This window comes from Podarcis gaigeae (assembly GCF_964106915.1).
Source record: "Podarcis gaigeae genome assembly, chromosome: W".
NCBI lineage: Eukaryota > Metazoa > Chordata > Lepidosauria > Squamata > Lacertidae > Podarcis > Podarcis gaigeae.
Genome location: NC_139695.1, coordinates 11,839,065 through 11,859,023, shown reverse-complemented (window position 1 = coordinate 11,859,023; position 19,959 = coordinate 11,839,065). Strand labels below are relative to the sequence as shown.

Below are 19,959 nucleotides of genomic sequence, written 5' to 3'. Positions count from 1 at the left end.
CTAGTAATAGGTATCTCACTGAAGCTGCATTTCAAATTTTCATTAGTTTTGACTGCTCCCCCCTATGCTTTATCCGGGTTGATGTCGGGGGGGGGGGGGAGTATCACTGCTAATCTCCAATGTCTACCTCCCGCCAGGGGGTTCGTCCCTTGAACTGCATGATAGATGGGAAATATTAGAAGATCATTTAGTATCATGCCGAGTTAAATATTCCAATAGCCAATCCTTAATTGGGGGTGACTTTAACGCACGCATAGCAGCAAATTGGGTCGATTTAACTAAAGCTAAATGGTGGTCTGCTCCATGCCTCGACAATTATGATTTGAGACACGCCGTAAGGAGAACCTCAAAAGGCTCTAAAGTAAACGAGGCGGGAGTACTTCTTTACCAAATGGCTATTCGCTTAAACCTAGTACCCCTGAATGGTTGCTGCCCTCCCGATATACCGGGGGAGTATACCCACCTAGGCATAAAATCAAACAGTGTACTAGATTACCTTTTAGCCTCGAGTGATCTGATGCCGAAAGCTCTCTCGTTTAAGATTGACAATATTCAGTTCAGTGACCACCTTCCACTTGCTGCTATGTTTGACCTAGACTGGCACGGGGACGAGTACAGTCATAAAAAAAGAAAAAGAAAAAGAAAATGAAGTAGACACCGAATCCCAAGGAACCTGCCGCGTCTGAATGCACCTGGAAATCCGCTTGCAGGGCCATGCTATCTTGCCAAAGTGAAATACCATTATAGCCATCTAAGAATTGCAGCTAAACCTGGAGATCTGATTTTACAGCCTTCGAGAGGCGCACCCTATGATGCGGTGACCGTAAACCTGCTGACAGCTTTGCCAACCGTCCACAAAAGGGGCGACCGGGGGAAACTACACGGCACGCGAAGTTAAGGTGACCCAAGAGTGATTGAATTTGCTTCAGGGTAACCTTCCTTAGGGGCAATATCTGTGAAATAAGCTCTTTTAGGGCAACCAACTTCTCGGTAGGTAGGCGAGAAGTTTGGGCAAGTGTGTCGAGTTCAATGCCCAAGTAAGTCATTGTGGTGACCGGGCCCTCCGTCTTCTCGTTTGCTAAAGGGACACCCAGCTCCTCAGCCATGGACTTGAAGGCCTGTAGCAAGGCCTTGCAGTCATTTGCATTATTTGCGACCAAAATAAAGTCATCCAAGTAATGCCCCACCCCTTCGGAACCATTTTTAAATTTCAGTGCCCATTCCAGGAAGGTGCTGAAAGTCTCAAAAGTGGCACAGACAATCGAGCACCCCATAGGCATCACTTTATCAATGAAATAAGCACCCTGGAATTTAAAACCTAACCAACGATAGTCCTCTGGGTGAACTGAAAGAAGGCAAAATGCAGACTCGATGTCACATTTTGCCATAAAAGCGCCCCTACCAAATCCCCGGACCAACTTCACTGCTTGATCAAAAGATGCATACTTCACCGTGCACAGTTATTGGGGGATACCATCATTGACTGAAGCACCCTTGGGGTAAGAAAGGTTGTGTATCATCCGGAATTCCCCAGGGGTCTTTTTTGGGACAATGCCGAGCGGTGAAATATGCAGATGATCAATGGGAGGTTCCGGAAATGGACCAGCCACCCTCCCGGCCACAATTTCTTTCTGAATCCTTTTCATAGCAATGTCAGGTCTCTCTAAAACTGATTTCTGATTGGGGGGCAACTGGAATTGGGGGTGAAGACAACTGGAATTCTAAACCCTTGGGAAAACCGCTCCCCTAGAAGAAGGGCGGCTTGTCTATTAAGATATAGGTTTAACAGTGTTCTTAGGGGTTGGAGCTTAATCGGAGAGTGAGCTAGGTCAAGGGACAAATTAGTAGCGATTCCCTGTTGACCCTTGGGCAGGTCCTGAAGCGCCAGAGGGGGCACCCCGGTTTCCCTGGTGGAGGTGACCCCTGCCGCCTTGAAAGGGCTGTTGTTTGCCCTTGAAGCAGTTAATAGCCGGGTGGCTGCCTAAACACTTATCGCATTCGTGCAAGTACTTACAAGAGGTGTGCTGGCAGGCCCCTCTATTGAAATCCCAGCATTGTTTACGACGTTTGGCGTCCACCTTACCGGGTTTTGCTTGGTGATGAGTTTTCTTTTCGATGTTAGGCCCCACATGCTCCATCCAGTAGTTATTGTCCCTCTGATCCCAGTGCGTTGAGGACAAAAGCGAGGCATTCCTACGAAAATCCTTGTCGTACGAGATGGCAGCCTCATCTCCCGCTAATTCATGCGCCCTTCTCACATGAGCCAGATAAGATGCAAGGTGCAACCCACGTTTTGGATAACCTCCTAAGACTATCCCCATGAATACCTGGTAGCCTTGAGCCAGTTCTCAAATGTACACTCCGCCCGAGGGGTCCTATATCTTTTCTTACCGTAATACCTTTTTCTCCCCTTTACCCTTTATTTGTTCCGGCGGCAGCAACGTAAACATATCTACGAAATCCCCGTTCAGTATCTTATCCCTTTTCCTCTTAGAAAGGTGATTTCCCAAGTTAAAATCAGTAGACGAGTGAGTTGAAACTTTAACATCCTCGACTAGCGCCCCATCTTTCCATTCGAGGGTCCCATTAAAAGTTTTACGGTGCGAATTGGCCTGCCTCTCATGGACCCACAAAGGGGCACCTGTCTCTTCGCCCTCCCCCCAGTAAGTCTCCATGGGCGCATCACTATCACCCTCAGAAGAAGAAGTACCTGTCTCATCCTCAGAGTCAGATGGGTCCCTTCTCCTGCTCTTCTTGGACACGTGCTTCCTCTTCACTTTCCACTTCCCTCCGTGGGAGCTACTGTCTCGTGGGGCTGGGTCATTAGACGCAGAAGCTGCCTGCTGGGGAGGCAACTCGTCATCCGAAGATGACCCTTTGGACAGACTGTGCTGGGCTGGAGTATCCTGAAAAACACTAGGAACACATATTGCCTCCTGACTTGCATTAGAGGAGGTGGCCCTTGATGGCCTGGTCCTCTGGGTGCTGGCCTTAGGCTTCTGCGCCCTGGACTTGGCCTTCTGGGCACTAGACTTAGACTTCTGTGCACGTGCGGTTTGCAAACATGTCTGGGGCTGATTGGTGCCTTGCTGCGTTGTGCTAGATGTAGCTGAGGAGGGTCCTGCCTGGCCCTGCTGGCTGGGGTGTGTGTGTCAGGTATGCAATCTTGAGATAGCTCCACTATGGAAGACGTCGGGGCTACCGGAGGCCTGCATTGCGCGTAAAAGGCTTGAATTGCCGAGACGAGTTGCGCTACAGCTTGTGGGTTACAGGGCACAATGGGCACTAGAGCACCACTCGACTGGGGTGTTTGAGCGTTGCCCCTGTTTGCCATGTTAAACCCCCAAAATATGTATGAGTGTATGTATGTATGTATGTATGTACTGGATTTGAGTATCTATCTATTGATTATTTCCGATTATTAATATTATTATTCTTCCTTTAATTATATATATAATTTTCCGCTATTTCTTTTTCTTTTCTTTTCTTTATTTATATTTATTTATTTATATTATATTTATTATTATTAATAATATTAATTTATTTATTATTATATAATATTTAATTATTCACCTAATGATTAAGCAATTATATTGGTACTGTTGCCAACCAGCAGCTCAAAAATAAGGCAGCGGAGATGACAGCAAGCCTTTTAAAACTTTGCAATGACTTTCCCTCTATGAATAATTTAAAACGCAATAGCCAACACTGAATAAGAGTAAGCTGTGCCCTAGGGCCAGGAAAAGCAATAAAAAAGTAAGCCTCTTGGGAAACAAGCAATGACTGTCCCTGTAGCTTGCCAGATTAAATATAGCCCTGTAAAGTAACAAATGCTAAGCCTTTCTATTTTATCAACCAAATGAATTAAATTGCCAGATCCAGTATAGCCTTATAAACTAACAGATATACTTGTTTTTATATATAAAGGCTTATTTAAATTAATTAAAATTCCAATCAATGAATTGCTTTGGCAAGGCAAAGCTCCTTGGGGTACCTCCACACTTTAAGTAAAGCAGCCAAATGAAATATATTGCAGGAAAATATAAAGCCTTAAAACAATTAGAAATAAGCCTCCTATCAACCTTTAAAGTACTTCAATTAAAATTCCAACCAATGAATATCTTTGTCAAGGCAAAACTCTTTGAGGACTTTAATCACTTTAAATCAACCAAATGAGCTGTATTGTCAAATATATAAAGCCTTATAAGCTATGGAAGATCAGCCTCTTGTACATCTGATTTACTGCTATTGTGAGCCAGCTAGCAGTGAATTATAACCCTCCTGTCCTGCCGCTATTGCTGCTGTGTTGTAAAAAGGCTGCCTGCCTAGCCTTAAAGAGAGAGAGACTTCACACGCTTAGTTGCCTATCGTAAGATGGCGCCTGCTTTAAAGCCACGTGGGTGGTTGCAAATGGCAGCTGGGGGCGGGCCCGTAGCTTAGCAACAGTGCCGCTTCGTGTTCAGCGATCAGACTAAACAGGAAAATAAGCCCCGGAGAGCAGCGAACAGCAATCAGGCTACAACAGGAAATAAACCCGAAAATGCGATCAAGCTAAAGCTGGCGAATTAAACAGTTTTTTCACCCTGCGCCCCCCCTGACTTCAAGCCCCAAGCCACAAAAACGCTCCCTTGCAGCCCCACAAACCCCGCAAATGTGGTGGTGCTTAAAGCAAACAACGCTCCTTTGCAGCCACACAAGCCCCGCACACGCGGCGGTGCTCCGCTGCGCGGAAATTGAAGTTAAAATCTGAACCCCCAGTAGCAAAACCTGAATGAATGGGTGCGCTGCGTTCTCCGACGGCCAGGAAAGTAGCGAAGAGGAGCCGGGAAACGCTGAAGAGAAGCCGGCGTGAGCTGTAACAGGCTCAGCTGGTGAGCGGCGACCGAAGGGAGGAAAGCCGATCTGGTCCTCTCCAGATAGCGAAAATCACGAGCGGCATGGAGGCGTGAAGCTCAGAGGTCAGCGCAGGGGGAAGCCGGCTGGGGAATAGGAGAAGGCTCGGTCCGCGGCACCTTTAGAGCGACGATCCTTTAGAGCGGACAAAGCGGTAGGATGGGTAGAATTCCTTACAGTGTGTTGCGCGCAGCGCGCGGGTAGCCAGGAGCGGGGGGATCGGGGAGCAACGACGACCAAAGAACCGGACCTGCAGAGGACCAGAAAAAAAAACGCGTGGGTAAAAGGAGCACAGAAACCTGAACAAGATACAAACCTCAGAAAAAGACTAAACCGCGGCTGCTGCAAAGGAGGAAAAGGGGCGAGCCAGGGCTGCCCTGACCTTAAGTGCCCTCGGGTGGGCCCGCCTCCAACGAAATTCCTACTGATGTATTGTCCAAGGTTGTATCAAGGGATCAACACTGTACCTATGTGCAGAAGTTGGGTTTGTACTGATATTGTACGAACATGCTGCCCAGTGATGTTCACAGAAAGGGGGAGGATGTTGTTTTCTATTTCCCTCACTGAGCAGCAACTGCAGTCACAAGACATTGTTTTGCATTCCACAGTCAGAGTTACTGTTGGATTCCCACGGGAATGGGAGACTGGATTCCTGTTTTTCACTGTTCTCTCGGTGTTCTTTGTTTCCGAGAGGAGTTGCTTCTCTGCTCTCACAGAGGCAAGATGCATGTTTGGATTCTCTCAGCATAGAAGTGTAAATAAAGTTAAGAATGTGGCACATACTGCTTATCCTTCTGCTGTGTGGACTGCTCTGCATGGGCTTAAGATGAGAAGAGCCTGTATCAGCTTCAGATGGGCCGAAGCTGGTCAAAATCTCACAGGACCAACGGTCTGGCTCAGTATAAGGCCACTTCCTATGAAAACATGCTTGCTGAATTCTAGAGCCACCTTGATGCGTTTGGTGGTCAAGCAGGGCTCAAGTCTCCCTGACTCATTTTTAGCGCTCTGCCCAGTGCATCAGACTTACAGGTGAAACTCAGAAAATTAGAATATCATGGAAAAGTTCATTTATTTCAGTAATTCAACTTAAAAGATGAAACTAATATATGAGATAGACTCATGACATGCAAAGCGAGATATGTCAAGCCTTTATTTGTTATAATTGTGATATTATGGCACACAGCTGATGAAAATCCCAAATTAACAATCTCAGAAAATTATAATATTAAATCAAATCAGCAAAACAAGGACTGCAAATAGAGCAATATTGGACCTATGAGAAGTAGAAGCATGCATATGTACTCAGTACTTGGTTTGGGCACCTTTTGCATCAATTACTGCCTCAATGTGGCGTGGCATGGATACGATCAGCCTGTGGCACTGCTGAGGTGTTATGGAAGACCAGGATGCTTCAATAGCAGCCTTCAGCTCTTCTGCATTGCTCGGTTTCATGTCTCTCATCTTTCTCTTGGCAATGTCCCATAGATTCTCTATGGGGTTCAGGTCAGGCGAGTTTGCTGGCCAATCAAGCACAGTAATCCCATGGGCACTGAACCAGGTTTTGGTACTTTTGGCAGTGTGGGCAGGTGCCAATTCCTGCTGGAAAATGAAGTCAGCATCCCCATAAAGTTTGTCTGCAGAAGGAAGGATGAAGTTCTTCAAAATCTCCTGGTAGACGGCTGCGTTGACCCTGGACTTAATGAAGCACAGTGGACCAACACCAGCTGATGGCATGGATCCCCAAATCTTCACTTCACACTGGACTTCAAGCATCTGGCATTGGGAACTTCACACTGGACTTCAAGCATCTGGCATTGTGTGCCTCCCCATTCTTCTTCCAGACTCTGGGTCCTTGGTTTCCAAATGAGATGCAAAAGTTGCTCTCATCAGAAAAGAAGACTTGGAACCACTGAGCAACAGCCCAGTTCTTTTTTTCCCTTTAGCCCAGGCAAGATGCTTCTGACGTCATTTCTTGTTAAGAAGCGGCTTGACAAGAGGAATACGACATTTGAAGGCCATCTCCAGGATCCGTCTGTGTGTGGTAGCTCTTGATGCACTAACTCCAGCCTCAGTCCACTCCTTGTGAAAGTCCCCAACATGTTTGAATGGTCTTTTCCTGACAATCCTCTCCAGGCTGTGGTCATTCCTGCTGCTTGTGCACTTTTTTCTTCCACACTTTCCCCTTCTGCATAACTTTCCATTAATGTGCTTCGATACAGCACTTTGGGAACATCCAACTTCTTCTGCAATTACCGTTTGAGGCTTTCCCTCCTTATGGAGGGTCTCAATGATGGCTTTCTGCACAACTGTCAGGTCAGCAGCCTTCCCCATGATTGTGCTTCCTACTGAACCCATTGCAGGTGTTATGGATTGAATAGCTACTGCACCTTTTCACAATATTCTAATTTTCTAAGATTGTTAATTTGGGGTTTTTATCAGCTGTACCCCATAATCGTCACAATTATAACAAATAAAGGCTTGACATATCTCGCTTTGTATGTCATGAGTCTATCTCATATATTAGTTTCACCTTTTAAGTTGAATTACTGAAATAAATGAACTATTCCACGATATTCTAATTTTTCGAGTTTCACCTGTGATGCCTGAGCCCTGCCAATAACTGACCTGCCCGTGCTGTCTTCCGGTTTCTCCCAGAATTAGGAATCGAGTACAATCCTCCCTCCCAGTATTTACTCCCAGTGTTGGAACATGACGGAGGTGAGACTTCGGTGGATGGAGTCGGCAGGATGGTCATGAAATATGCGGAGAATGAGGCTGAGTGGCAGGTAATTGCTGAAAAGCAGGCAGTGGTCTTCACGTCAGTGATGGGGAGTGTGTTATCCTCTAGATGTCGCTGGATTCCCATTGCCCTTGACCAACTGGCCATGCCAGCTGCAGGGGCTGATGGGAGTTTGGCATCCTAACAGCATCTGGAGGGCCACAGATTTCCCAGCCGTGCCTTACATGCAACCTAACAATGGTCACTGGCTCCCCTGAACTGTGAGAGGTGGTTTGAGTGTATGTGTGTGTCTGTGTTTGTGTGTATGAATGAGTGGGTGGGTTGTGTTAAACCCAGTTAAACCCAGGCTCCTTTTGTGAGAGCCAGTGTGGTGTGGTGGTTAAGAGCAGTGGACTCATAATCTGGTGAACCGGGTTCGGGTCCCTGTTCCTCCACATGCAGCTGCTGGGTGACCTTGGGCTAGTCACACTTCTCTGAAGTCTCTCAGCCTCACTCACCTCGCAGAGTGTTTGTTGTGGGGGAGGAAGAGAAAGGAGAATGTTAGCCGCTTTGAGACTCCTTCGGGTAGTGATAAAGCGGGATATCAAATCCAAACTCTTCTTCCAAACTCTTTGTAATAGTGACATTTCCCATAAATATGCTGAGACACAACTGAATAATGTTATAGATTTCAATGGGATTCATGGAAGGGCCAAGTTTATTCTGCAGTTTAAACGAATGGGGCATGGAAGTGCTTAACTGGTTCTTGAGCAGGGCCAAAATCTGGGGGAAGGAATCTTCAGTCTCTGTAGCAAACAGCAGGCACAACAACATTTTGTATGGAATGCAGAGCCAGTTCTTCTCAGAAGCAAGCAAGGGGAGCCCCTGAGGTGCTGGATGCACCACTAGAACTGGTGGCATGGTGTGAGTACCAAGGTTGGTTTTGCTCTCTGCATTTTTCCTGAAGTTGTTGAGCTGTGAAAATCATGTCCGCTGTCCCCCTAGAAGGCTGAAAACCATTTTGGGATTCAGGAAGGGTCACCTCGGATAATGTTAAGAGATGGTTTGCTAAGATCCTTGCAAGAATTTTGCTGGCCACAGCTAACAGAGAGATGCCTAGATAGTTTCCGCAATCAGTTCTGTCACCTTTTTAAAAAGAGATTGATAATTTTGGCATCCCTGAAGTCTGCTGGGATTGCTTCTCTCTCCCATATTTTTTTGATGAGCTTGTGAAGTTGTTGTGTAAGTTCAATTCCACCCACTTTGAAGATTTCAGCAGGTATCCCATCAGGTCCACTGGTTTTGTTGTTTTTCACTTGGTTAATAGCTGTACACAGCTCTCCCAGATTTGGAGATACTGCAAGCTCATCTCTAATTTGTTTTTGCGGGATTTGTGAGAGGACCTCAGCAGCTATGGGGGAGTTGCGGTTAAGGAGATGTTGGTAATGTTCTTTCCAGCACAGTGCAATAGCTTCTTTATCTTTCAGAAGTGTGGTACCATCTGCTGAGCATAGGGGGCATATGCCATGATTTATTGGTCCATAGATGGTCTTTGTGGCTTTAAAGAGACTCTGTGCATCATGAGTGTCGGCTAAGTGCTGGATCTCTTGAGCTTTTTTTTTTCATCCACCAGGTGTTTTTTAGTTCTCTGGTTCTTAGCATTGGCATAGGTTTTTTCCCTTAGTGGCACAGTTTCTATCACCAGTGTGGTGTAGTGGTTAAGAGCGGTAGTCTTGTAATCTGGGGAAACAGGTTCACGTCTCCACTCCTCCACATGCAGCTACTGGGTGACCTTGGGCTAGTCACACTTCTTTGAAGTCTCTCAGCCCCACTCACCTCACAGAGTGTTTATTGTGGGGGAGGAAGGGAAAGGAGAATGTTAGCCACTTTGACACTCCTTTGGGTAGCGATAAAGCGGGATATCAAATCCAAACTCTTCTCCTTCTCCTCCTTTTTCAGAACAAATTTATGGACTATGAGAAACGGAAGGTAAGAAACATTTTCCATTGCTCAACCCTTCTCCCTTTTGGAAAACTGTTATGCCCTCCAGATGGCTCCCCCAGCTTGTTCCATTTCTTCACTGGATCCGCCAATTTCTGTAAGACAGTATTATTTACGTACACAAGTGGCCATCATATAATAATAATGATGATGATGATGATGATAGTGCCATCTGAAGAAAAATAGATCTGGCTCAGTTCCCTCAGTCAGCAAATTCATTTGCTTTAAAGCCAGGATGGGAAAGCTTTTGGCCCTTCAAGGTTGCTGGTGTACAGCTGCCAACATCCCTGAGCATTGGGCATGCTGGCTCAGACTGATGGGAGTTAAGGGTCCAGCAAGATCTGGAGGGCCACAGGTCCCCCCCCAGTGTAAAGTATTGAAATAATAAAAAATGCTTCAGCCAGAATGGTTGCCAGAGCACCTTACACAAGATGAGTAGCAAACAGTCCTTAACCTGCAGGTGTATAATCTAAGACATGGCACAAAAGGAATGAAGAGAGAAGAGGCAAACAAGTAAGCTCATGCATTAATTCTTACAAAGTTCTCGTAACAAGCAGCTTGGAAAGGAAAGGGTTTAAGGAGAGAGGAGGAGCTCAAAGTGAGCTGGTTTGCCAGCTGAACTGATGGAGTGGGCACCCGCTGTCCCATCTTACTCTATGTTCTAGCTTGATGTATTAATTGCCCACTGGGTGGCAGCTGAAGGAGAGAGGAAAATTCAATGGAAGATGAGGTGGCAGAGTTGTGTCTGGACTATACCACTTCAAACTGCAGGTGTTGGCTCATACAACGATTGCTCCTCTGCTCACACACGCACCCCACCCCCCAAAGAAAAGTAGCATATCTAGCCTAACTTTTCCATGGCATACTAGATTTCTACATGCATGGGGATTATCTATTGGGAGGGATTTTTTTTCAGAAAGCTTTATTTGTAAGGCTAGAAGACAACAAGCAAAAAACATGCAGGGGGATAACTCTTACTATATTTTGTGTGGGTGAGCTTTCAGTTAGGCCAGCTCCACCCCCCCCACCCCCACCTGCAGTCTGTAGTCCAAACACAGTCCAAACACAGGTTTGTTCACTTCCATCTGCTGTTTATGAACACACAAGCCCTGTCTCTCATCATGCACTGGGAGGAACACTACAAGCCACAGTATGTTCACATGCTTGAATGTGTGTGCTGATGAGGCTCTTTGCTGGTCCTTCCCAGTAGTAGAAGATGCAGGAGAAGCTGAAGTTTGAGCACTGGTTGGATCTGGAGCAGCAAGGTCAAGCCCAGCTCATGCACCAGAGCCACGCCCAGAAAGGGGAGATCCTCCAGAGCATGAAGGAGGTATCTTGTCTGTCTCCCTTTTCCACCACCACCCCGGGCCCTCCTGTTGCTCCGTGCCTAAGCTGATCAAAAATATTTCTAAGTAAAAGAAAATGAAATAGGTCATCCTAGGATGGATTGAGAATTGCCCTGTAGGCAGTGATGACTGACACCCATTGGGACTGGTAGGGCAGAAGGCTGGGAGCCCAGCAGTAGATGGTGCCAGAGCCAATGACAGGTAGAGACTGCTAAGTACTTTTGTCCTCATTCTCACTGCTGAGTTCTGCAAGGGGCCACCCAGAGACTAAAAAGGAAGAAGCTGGCGGGTGGTGCTGCCACCCGCTGAACTGGTTGCAAGTAGGAGGGTAGGCTGGGGAGGCAGTGCCCCATTCACCTCGATGGACCAGCCTCCACTGCCCATGAGAGAGGTTCATACGTTTGCTTATTGTGGTTGGGAAAATGTGCCATTCTGAGGAATCCAGATGTAGGCTTACCTCTCGAGTCGCAAGGTCCAGGGAGGCCTCTGTGGGAGATAAGGCTGTCCTGGAGATCAAGGAAACGGTCCTTTGATGCTGTTCTCCTCTCTGCTTGCAGAAGCAGGTGAGGCTGGAGCAGGGCCTGACCCGGTGTTAGTTTCTGTTTGCCACTGAGCAGTGCTTTGGAGTCACAAGACTCTGTTTACATTCCACACATTCCATCCTGTTGGAAGTCTCACGGGAGACGGATGTGACGTTACTGGTTTCCTGTTCCTTTGTTTCAGTTGCTCTCTGCTCTCACAAAGAGAGGATGTGGGTTTTTTTTGTTTGCATAGTTAGGATAATAGAACCCTTTGCAATGTAGCCATAAATCTCATCATTTCCGTGTGCTGCTTTGATTCTCTGTGTAATGGGAATGTGCCTGAGGCCTCATCAAAGGCTCAGGTCGTTAATCACATCGGAGGTGATTCTGAAGGACTCGGCCGGAGGCAGATGAGCTTTATCAGCTCGGTCGAGCGGAGATTCCGACACCCGGCACCAGGAGTGCCTAAGAGAAGAATGCATGAAGCTGTTGGAGCAGCTGAAGCAGATGGAGCAAGGGGTCTCCAGCCGGATCAAAAACCTGCTGGAAGAGAACCAGAGGTCAGAGGTGGTGTTGAGCAACAGTCACAGGAGCTAGGGAGCTACGCTTGCAACTCTTGACTGTTTTCACTCCCAGGCTGGGTTTATTGCACCAAGGCTCAAAGACACCTGGGCTGGATTTTCAGATCTGATGGTGTGACTCCAGACAAGGAGCTCAGTTAGGGTTGGGGAACAAATTTAACTGAAGAATCATATTTCCTTCTGGGAAGGTTTCCAGGGGCCAGAGGATAAAATAGGTGGAGCATCACATGCAAATTATATATTGGAACTCTCTCACACAGCTGTCTATCCTCCCATCTAGTCAACCAAGAGGCATTATCAGAGTTCAGGGGCACATCCCAGCCAGACAAAAACACTCAAGAATTTAAGTAGGGCTGGCAAGGGGGTTGGCTGGGGAGAGTTCCAAAGACCAGGCAGAGAGGCTTGGAGGGCCAAATTCAGCCCCTGGGTCTGAGGTTCTCAGCTCTCAAGTTAAGAGGTCAAACAGGAATAGCCCTGTCAGGACATCCCTGATGTTACCAAAATTCGTCCAGGATTTTTCCTTTGAAAGCAAATCCCAAGAGTCATGGTCTGGAAACGCCAGACCCTTCATAGCGGAATTAATTTTTCTCTTGCTATCTTTTACCAAGATCCTTCATCCTGTTGCTTCAGCCATGATTTTGTTCAGGTGGAGAGTTTATATAGGACTTTATATAGGTTCCACTCCATGCTGGACTGACAGGTGGTTGCATGAGCTTCCCCCCTTCCTCTTAGAACTGAACAAGGACTAATAATGCTGTCTGGCGTTTTTTCCCCTCCTTGCTTTCTTTCTAGGCAAAAGCAGAGCTCTGAGATTCTCAAATCTCTGGAGAATGACTGGTGAGTGTCCCAGATGCTCTTGGCTGGGTAAGGAGTGGGGAGGATGATGCCTTTGCATGAGAACATAAAAAAGTGTTGCCTGGGTCAGGACAATGGGCGGTCTAGTTCAGCATCTTGTTCTCACAGTGACTGACCAGATGCATCTTCTGACCACCACCAGCAACTCTCTGCACTTAGTTCCCAGCACCTGGCATTCAGAGGCATGCTGCCTCCATTGTAGCTTGTAGCCATTGATCGCCACTGGGGAAAGGCCATAGCTCAGTGGTAGAACACCTGTTTTACATGCAGAAGGTCCCAGGTACCATCCTTGGCATCTCTAGGTGGGGTTGGAAAAAGCTCCCTCTCAGAAACCCTGGAGAGTCGTCGTCAGTCAGTGTAGGCAATGGTGAGCTAGATGCACCGATGGTTTGACTTGGCGTAAGGTGGCTTCCTCAGTTCCTATCATCTTTTCATCCAAGAGTTTGTCTTATCCTATTGAAAAATTCCACATGCTAGGCATAAAAATGTGAGGTGACCGCTGCTTTCATGCCCAGACTTCCCAGAGGCTTCCAGCTGCCCCCTGCTGGAAACTGGAACACTAGGTTTGATGTTTAGTCTAATCTAAACAATGAAAGAGGCAGGGCAGGCCTTGCCATTGGCTGACAGTTGAGGGAAGGGCATGCAGTGGCTGAATCTCTCCCTTTTCCCCTGCCAGGATCCGGATGGAGCAGCTGATGGCCATTCCTCAGGAGGAGGAGGAGCAGCTGCGCAGGAAGGAAGTGGCCTGTGAATGTGGCTGTGGGAGTTCTGGGTGGGACCCTTTACACCCCAGGCATAGAACTGCTTCTCCTGGCTATGTTGATTTCTACAGAAAGAATGTGGGATATTTTCCCACTCAAGGGCTGCATTCTCTTCTGGGCAGCCATCTGGGGGCCACATGCCAGGGTGGGTGGGGCCAGAAGCTAAAGTGGGTGGGACAACAAATGTAAATTTTTCCATTTGTACCATAGCCTATTTTTTACATGCACAAACACGCCTCCTCTCTGTCTTCCATCATGACAAATGAGGTATTTTTAGAATTCAGCCAGGCAAAAGCCCTTGAAGAGGCCCAGCGTAAGGCATTGTGTCTTGGAGAGGATTCTGGGGACCAGACAGAGAAACCTGGGATGCTACATTTAGCCCCCTGGGGCCTGAGGTTCCCCACCCCTGGCTTAGTGCATGGAAGAGATTGTTAGGATGCTTTCGATCCAATCTTAAGCGAGAACGCGGCCCGCAAAATTCTGCACGAATCCCCCAAAACTCTCCAGGGTTTTTCACCATTGAGATTTATGCACTCTGTATTTCTTCCCCCATCAACAACAAAGGCACTGACATTTTGGTTCCTCCTTCCCAAGAAGCAGAAACCATGCTTCCCTACCTACCCCTAGTTCTGCTCTTTGATCTCTCCTGTACACCCCCCCCCCCAGCCTCCTGAGCTGCTTCCTGATCTCTGGAAATTTTTTTTCTAATGTGCGGGAGGAGACAGTTTTTGAACAGGCTCTTATAAGCTCAGGAGAAGACTCCAGGGCCCTGACGTCCTGCATTTTATTTCCTCCACAGCAGCCATGCTGCAGATGCTGGCCGAGACCTATAAGAACAAGCTCCTGCAGGTGGCTTACGAGTCACGCCGGCAAGATCTTGTCAACCAGACTTGTTCCAGGTACTCCCAGAGAGAGTGGGGCATTTCTCTGCTTTGTGGGGAGGGGGTCATATTATTATTATTATTTAAATCTAACCTTTCATCCAAGAAGCATAATGTGCTTTCATTCCACTTTTTATCCTCACAACAATCCTGTGAGGTGGGTTTGTCTGAGAGAGAGTGAGTGGCTCAGGCTCACCCAGCAAGCCTTGTGGCTGAGGGGTGATTTGATCCCGATTCTTTTCCCACAGGCTGACTTTCTGTCCACAACACTGTACTTGTAGAAAAGGAGGTGATGCTGTTGTTTTTATTTGTGTGTGTGTATTGCTGTGATTAACGAGATAAAGGTTTTATACATGAGGTGAAATGTTTCTGCTTTCACCTCGCTAGCTGCTCTGGCTGGAAAGGCGGAGCAACCAGTTGCTTAGACATTTTGATTCCGAGGGCCGCAGTCTGTCGGACTTGTCAGTAGCAGCAGTAGAAATTATGCCACAGGATTAACAAAGAGCACACTGGCCACCACATGCCCTCAGCCTGCAGAACAACACCAGCATCACTTAGCTTCTGCAAGCTAAGCCCTTCTGAACGTTCAGTCTCAAAGCTCTGTAAGTGCCACTTTGGAAATGGTGGGCTTTCATTTTTAGTGGAATAGCTGGCAAAAGTGGAAGCTGAATTTTTTTGCCACATAAATAGAACCTCTGTTTTGTTAATCACAGCAACGTATAGATTATGTGAGTGCAGGGGTGGGAAACCTCTGGCACATGGGTCAGTCTTGCTCCCCACATCCAGGGAGTCTAATTTGGCCCATGATGCCATTCCACTGTTGATCAGCTGACATCACTTGTCATTTAGAGCGATTGGAAGTCTGACAATAGATGGTGACATGGGGGTGTGCATGGGGGTGGGGGGGTCCCTCCATCCCCATGTACCAGAACCCAAGAACACCATGCTCACACTGGCTCTGCTAGAGTAAGCCAGAAAGGTGGAGGGGAAAGAGAGAGAGAGAGAGAGAGAGAGAGAGAGAGAGAGAGAGAGAGAGCGAGCGCTTGGGATATTGGCTCTGTTCCCTAAACCCACTGGAGTTAGTTTGGTTCCGTTCTCTGACAGGCTTTGATTTTTTCCAAATGTACTGATACTAGTGGCTCCTGTCCTGGCAGCCTCTAAAGGTCTTCCAAAGTGCCTCTCACCCTCAGTTTGCCTCTGTCTCCCAAGAGGCAATGGTGGTAACCCTTGGAATGTTTTCTCTTGTAGCCTAGCCAAGATGGACCAGAAGTTCCAGCAAATCCTAGCTTGGCAGGAGTTGGACCAGAAGAAAGCCATCAGGCAGATCCTACAGGAGGTATTTTGCTGGATATGGGTGCAAAAAGGGCACCTCTGTATACAGGATGGGAGAGGGTGATCCAAAGCAAAGTATGGTGGGGGGAGGGGGAGAATCAGAGTTATAGAGTTGGAAGGGGCACAAAAGGACATTTTTTCCAACCCCCTGCAATACATACCAAGTCCATCTAGCTAAGTTGTTAGCTCTTTCTGTGCTTTGGCCCCAGGTTACTCTTGGAGCACTCCTGGGTGGGAAGTGTTCTCTTTAAAAACAAAACAAAACAAAACAAAACAAAACAAAACAAAACAAAACAAAACAAAACAAAACTCATTTTTATTGATTTTCCAATAAAAAACATCCAATTAAATATCCAATCATAATGCTTCAATTAAAATTAAAAACTAAAATAAAAAAGATCAAATTATAGTCCAAATTGTATTTATTAATTTCTCGGAGCTCCCCACAGTCTGGATCTCTGAAACATATCTCCACATCTTAGTCCTGCTTCTCCTTGTTGTTTCCATATTTTCCACATCTCGATTTTAACGCTTCATAGTTCTTTGTCCCTGGGATCACGATTCTCATTCATGTCAAACATCATATACTTTCATCCGCTGAATACAGCTTTGTTAATATATATTTTTCCAACTATATTTTTGCGTGGCGAGTTCCCACCCCCCACCAGGGAGAAATAAAGACACAGTGTAGCACCCTGCTTGTGGTTAACGCTTAGCTGGAATGAAATATTCAACGCAGCAATAGAGAAATTAAAATAGTAATTTATTTGTCAGACAAATAAATGAGAGGCACAGTGGTATATGGTTACCAAGCTCTGGCCTGGCCTCCTGCCATTCTGGCCAGCACTTATATTTCCTTAATCCAGCCCCCTTGCTCCTCCTGTGGCTGCCTCTGTCCAATCAGCCTGGTTGAAATTCCTATTGGCTGTTTGCTAGAACCAATCACAAAAGATACACCCATTTCCTTTTGCCCTTTTATGGGAAACAAAAAGCTATATATTCTTCTATCTATAAATGACAAATAAGTAGTAATATATCTTACATGTGTCTCAACATGGAACCTTAATTACCAGCTCACCTCTTGCCCTCCTTGCCCTATTGCCTTCCAAAACAGATGGTTAATCTTAACTTTTTATCTTCAAGGATCTTGAGTTCACATCATCATTGAAAGATCTCCTTCTTTTGGAGGTCTCTAAACAAAGGCCTGACAACCATATGTATGCTCTAATGATGTTTCCTGCTTGGCAGGGGGGCTGGGCTGGTGGCTGATGGCCCCTGTGATCTCTTCCAACTATATGAAATAAGAATCCATCATTTCTTAAATCCTTTGCATAATTACATTTAAGCCAATATATTTCATACATAACATAAATAACCTTTTAAAAGGAAAAGAAATCTTAAAAGGATCTCAGTTTAAGAAAGAAACAACTTTAGAAAAGACTTCCAAAAATCCTTTCTTTCTGCCAGCCAGATGCTTCTTTCCATTTGCTCTTGACCTTTTAACCTTAGGAAAATATGGCTCAAGTTTAATGGGAGGCACATGGTTTTATTTTACTATTTACCAACTCTTACAGCTTAATTGTACTTTGCAACATGCAAGGTCAGTGTCCGCTCTCAGCCTGTAATTCCCTTTTTGACTTTGAGAATTGTTTTCTGCTATAAATCAGGGGGCCCCCTTGTCTAGGAGGAAAAACATTGTCAAGGTTCTTTAGGCAGCTGGTCTTCTGCCTGGCATAAATATTTGAAAATCTTTAGGCTTTTTAAAATGCAGGCCCTGATCAAAAAATATAAGCTTTGATAAAAAATGCAGGCTTATGATTAGATGCCTCAACAGGACACCAGAATTAAGGTTAAATGGGCGAATTAGGCCACAACTTTATTGATTTCAGAAATGAGAGGCATTGGCTTAGGCATTGGTCCTATCGACTCTCTGGCTCCAGCCCGTTTGCTGAAGACGGGTTATTTTTTTTTTTTAATAAATATTTATTAAAGTTTTACAAAAACAAGAATACAAAAATACATGAAAAAAGAAAAGAAGAATAAACATACAACCTACAAAAGACAAAAAGAGAATAAGAAAAAATTAAAAACAAATCCGTTTTTCATAACTTTAAACTCATTTGCTTGATTCTTTGACCTCCTCACACCTCCCCTTCTTGTATTCCCATTTACATAATCAAATCAGCAAATCCTTACCCTCTTTCATTTATCTTAACTCTATATCTTAACAATTTATAACTCTATATTTTCATCCATTATCAATTCATTTTGGCATATTCTTATTAACTTTGTTGCTAATGCCACTTATTTTCAATCCAACATCATTTTAACATTCATTAATTTTACAGTGTTTCTGCAGGTAGTCTTTAAATTTCTTCCAATCTTCTTCCACCAACTCTTCTCCTAGGTCTCGGATTCTGCCTGTCATTTCTGCCAATTCCATAAAGTCCATCACCTTCATCTGCCACTCTTCCAGGGTGGGTAAATCTTGTGTCTTCCAATACTTTGCAATAAGAATTCTTGCTGTTGTTGTTGCGTACATAAAGAAAGTTCTATCCTTCTTTAGCACCAATTGGCCGACTATGCCCAGGAGAAAGGCCTCTGGTTTCTTAAGGAAGGTATATTTAAATACCTTTTTCATTTCGTTATAGATCATCTCCCAGAAAGCCTTAATCCTTGGGCACGTCCACCAAAGGTGAAAGAATGTACCTTCAGTTTCTTTACATTTCCAGCATTTGTTATCGGGCAAATGATATATTTTTGCAAGCTTGACTGGTGTCATGTACCACCTGTATATCATTTTCATAATATTCTCTCTCAAGGCATTACATGCCATAAATTTCATACCGGTGGTCCACAACTGTTCCCAGTCAGCAAACATAATATTATGACCGATGTCTTGTGCCCATTTGATCATAGCTGATTTAACCGTTTCATCCTGCGTATTCCATTTTAACAGCAAGTTATACATTCTTGAAAGTATCTTAGTTTTGGGATCTAACAGTTCTGTTTCCAATTTTGATTTTTCCACCTGGAAACCATTTTTTTTGTCCAAATTGTAGGCCTCTCTTATTTGATAATAATGAAGCCAGTCTCACACTTTATCTTTTAATTTCTCAAAACTCTGCAATTTCAATTTGTCTCCATCTTGTTCCAATATTTCCCAATATTTCGACCATTTGGCCTCCATATTGAGCTTTTTCTGAGCCTTCGCTTCCATTGGTGACAGCCACCTTGGGGTTCTATTTTCCAATAAGTCTTTGTATCTTATCCAGACATTAAACAATGCTTTCCTGACAATATGGTTTTTAAATGCTTTATGTGCTTTGACCTTGTCGTACCACAAATATGCATGCCACCCAAAATCATTATTGAAACCTTCTATATCCAAAATGTCTGTGTTCTCAAGAAGCAGCCAATCTTTCAACCAGCAGAATGCTGCTGATTCATAGTAAAGTTTGAGGTCTGGCAGGGCAAATCCACCTCTTTCCTTTGCGTCAGTTAATATTTTAAATTTTATTCTGGGCTTCTTGCCCTGCCAGACAAATCTAGAAATATCTTAATGCCACTTCTTGAAACAGTCCATCTTGTCCAAAATTTGCAGTGACTGAAACAAAAATAACATTTTTGGCAATACATTCATCTTTATAGCTGCAATTCGACCCAACAAGGAAAGCTTCAAATTTGACCATATTTCCAAATCTTTTTTCACTTCTGTCCAACATTTCTCATAGTTATCTTTAAATAAATTTAAATTCTTAGCAGTCATATTAACCCCCAAATATTTTACTTTCTTAACTAATGTTAAACCTGTCTCCTTCTGAAACCTCTCTTTCTCAATTGGTGTAAAATTTTTCTCAAGCACTTTAGTTTTTGACTTGTTCAACTTAAATCCTGCCACATGACCAAATTCTTGAATCATTTCTAATACTCTTTTCGTACTAGATTCTGGCTCCTGTAACGTCAAAACTAGGTCATCTGCAAAGGCTTTCAATTTGTATTGTTTGGCTCTGACCTGAATACCTTTAATCAGACGGTCCCTTCTAATCATATTCAGCAGAACCTCCAG

General features: G+C 45.1%; 1 protein-coding gene and 1 long non-coding RNA gene across 2 annotated transcripts; both read left to right on the top strand.

Annotated features, from left to right (window-relative positions):
- The first annotated feature begins 7,546 nt into the window (after positions 1-7,546).
- Positions 7,547-11,549, top strand: LOC310836018. The gene is made up of 4 exons (XR_014559837.1): positions 7,547-7,679; positions 9,572-9,601; positions 10,821-10,943; positions 11,517-11,549. It is a non-coding gene; the product is annotated as an uncharacterized lncRNA (long non-coding RNA).
- A 384-nt stretch (positions 11,550-11,933) lies between these two features.
- LOC310836043 (E3 ubiquitin-protein ligase LRSAM1-like) lies at positions 11,934-15,954 on the top strand (the record flags this gene model as incomplete). Its single annotated transcript, XM_083720979.1, has 5 exons — positions 11,934-12,040; positions 12,854-12,898; positions 13,593-13,663; positions 14,477-14,576; positions 15,807-15,954. The coding sequence occupies exons 1-5, from the start codon at positions 11,961-11,963 to the stop codon at positions 15,952-15,954; spliced, it is 444 nt and encodes a 147-aa protein (XP_083577105.1). The 5' UTR covers positions 11,934-11,960.
- Positions 15,955-19,959: the final 4,005 nt, after the last annotated feature.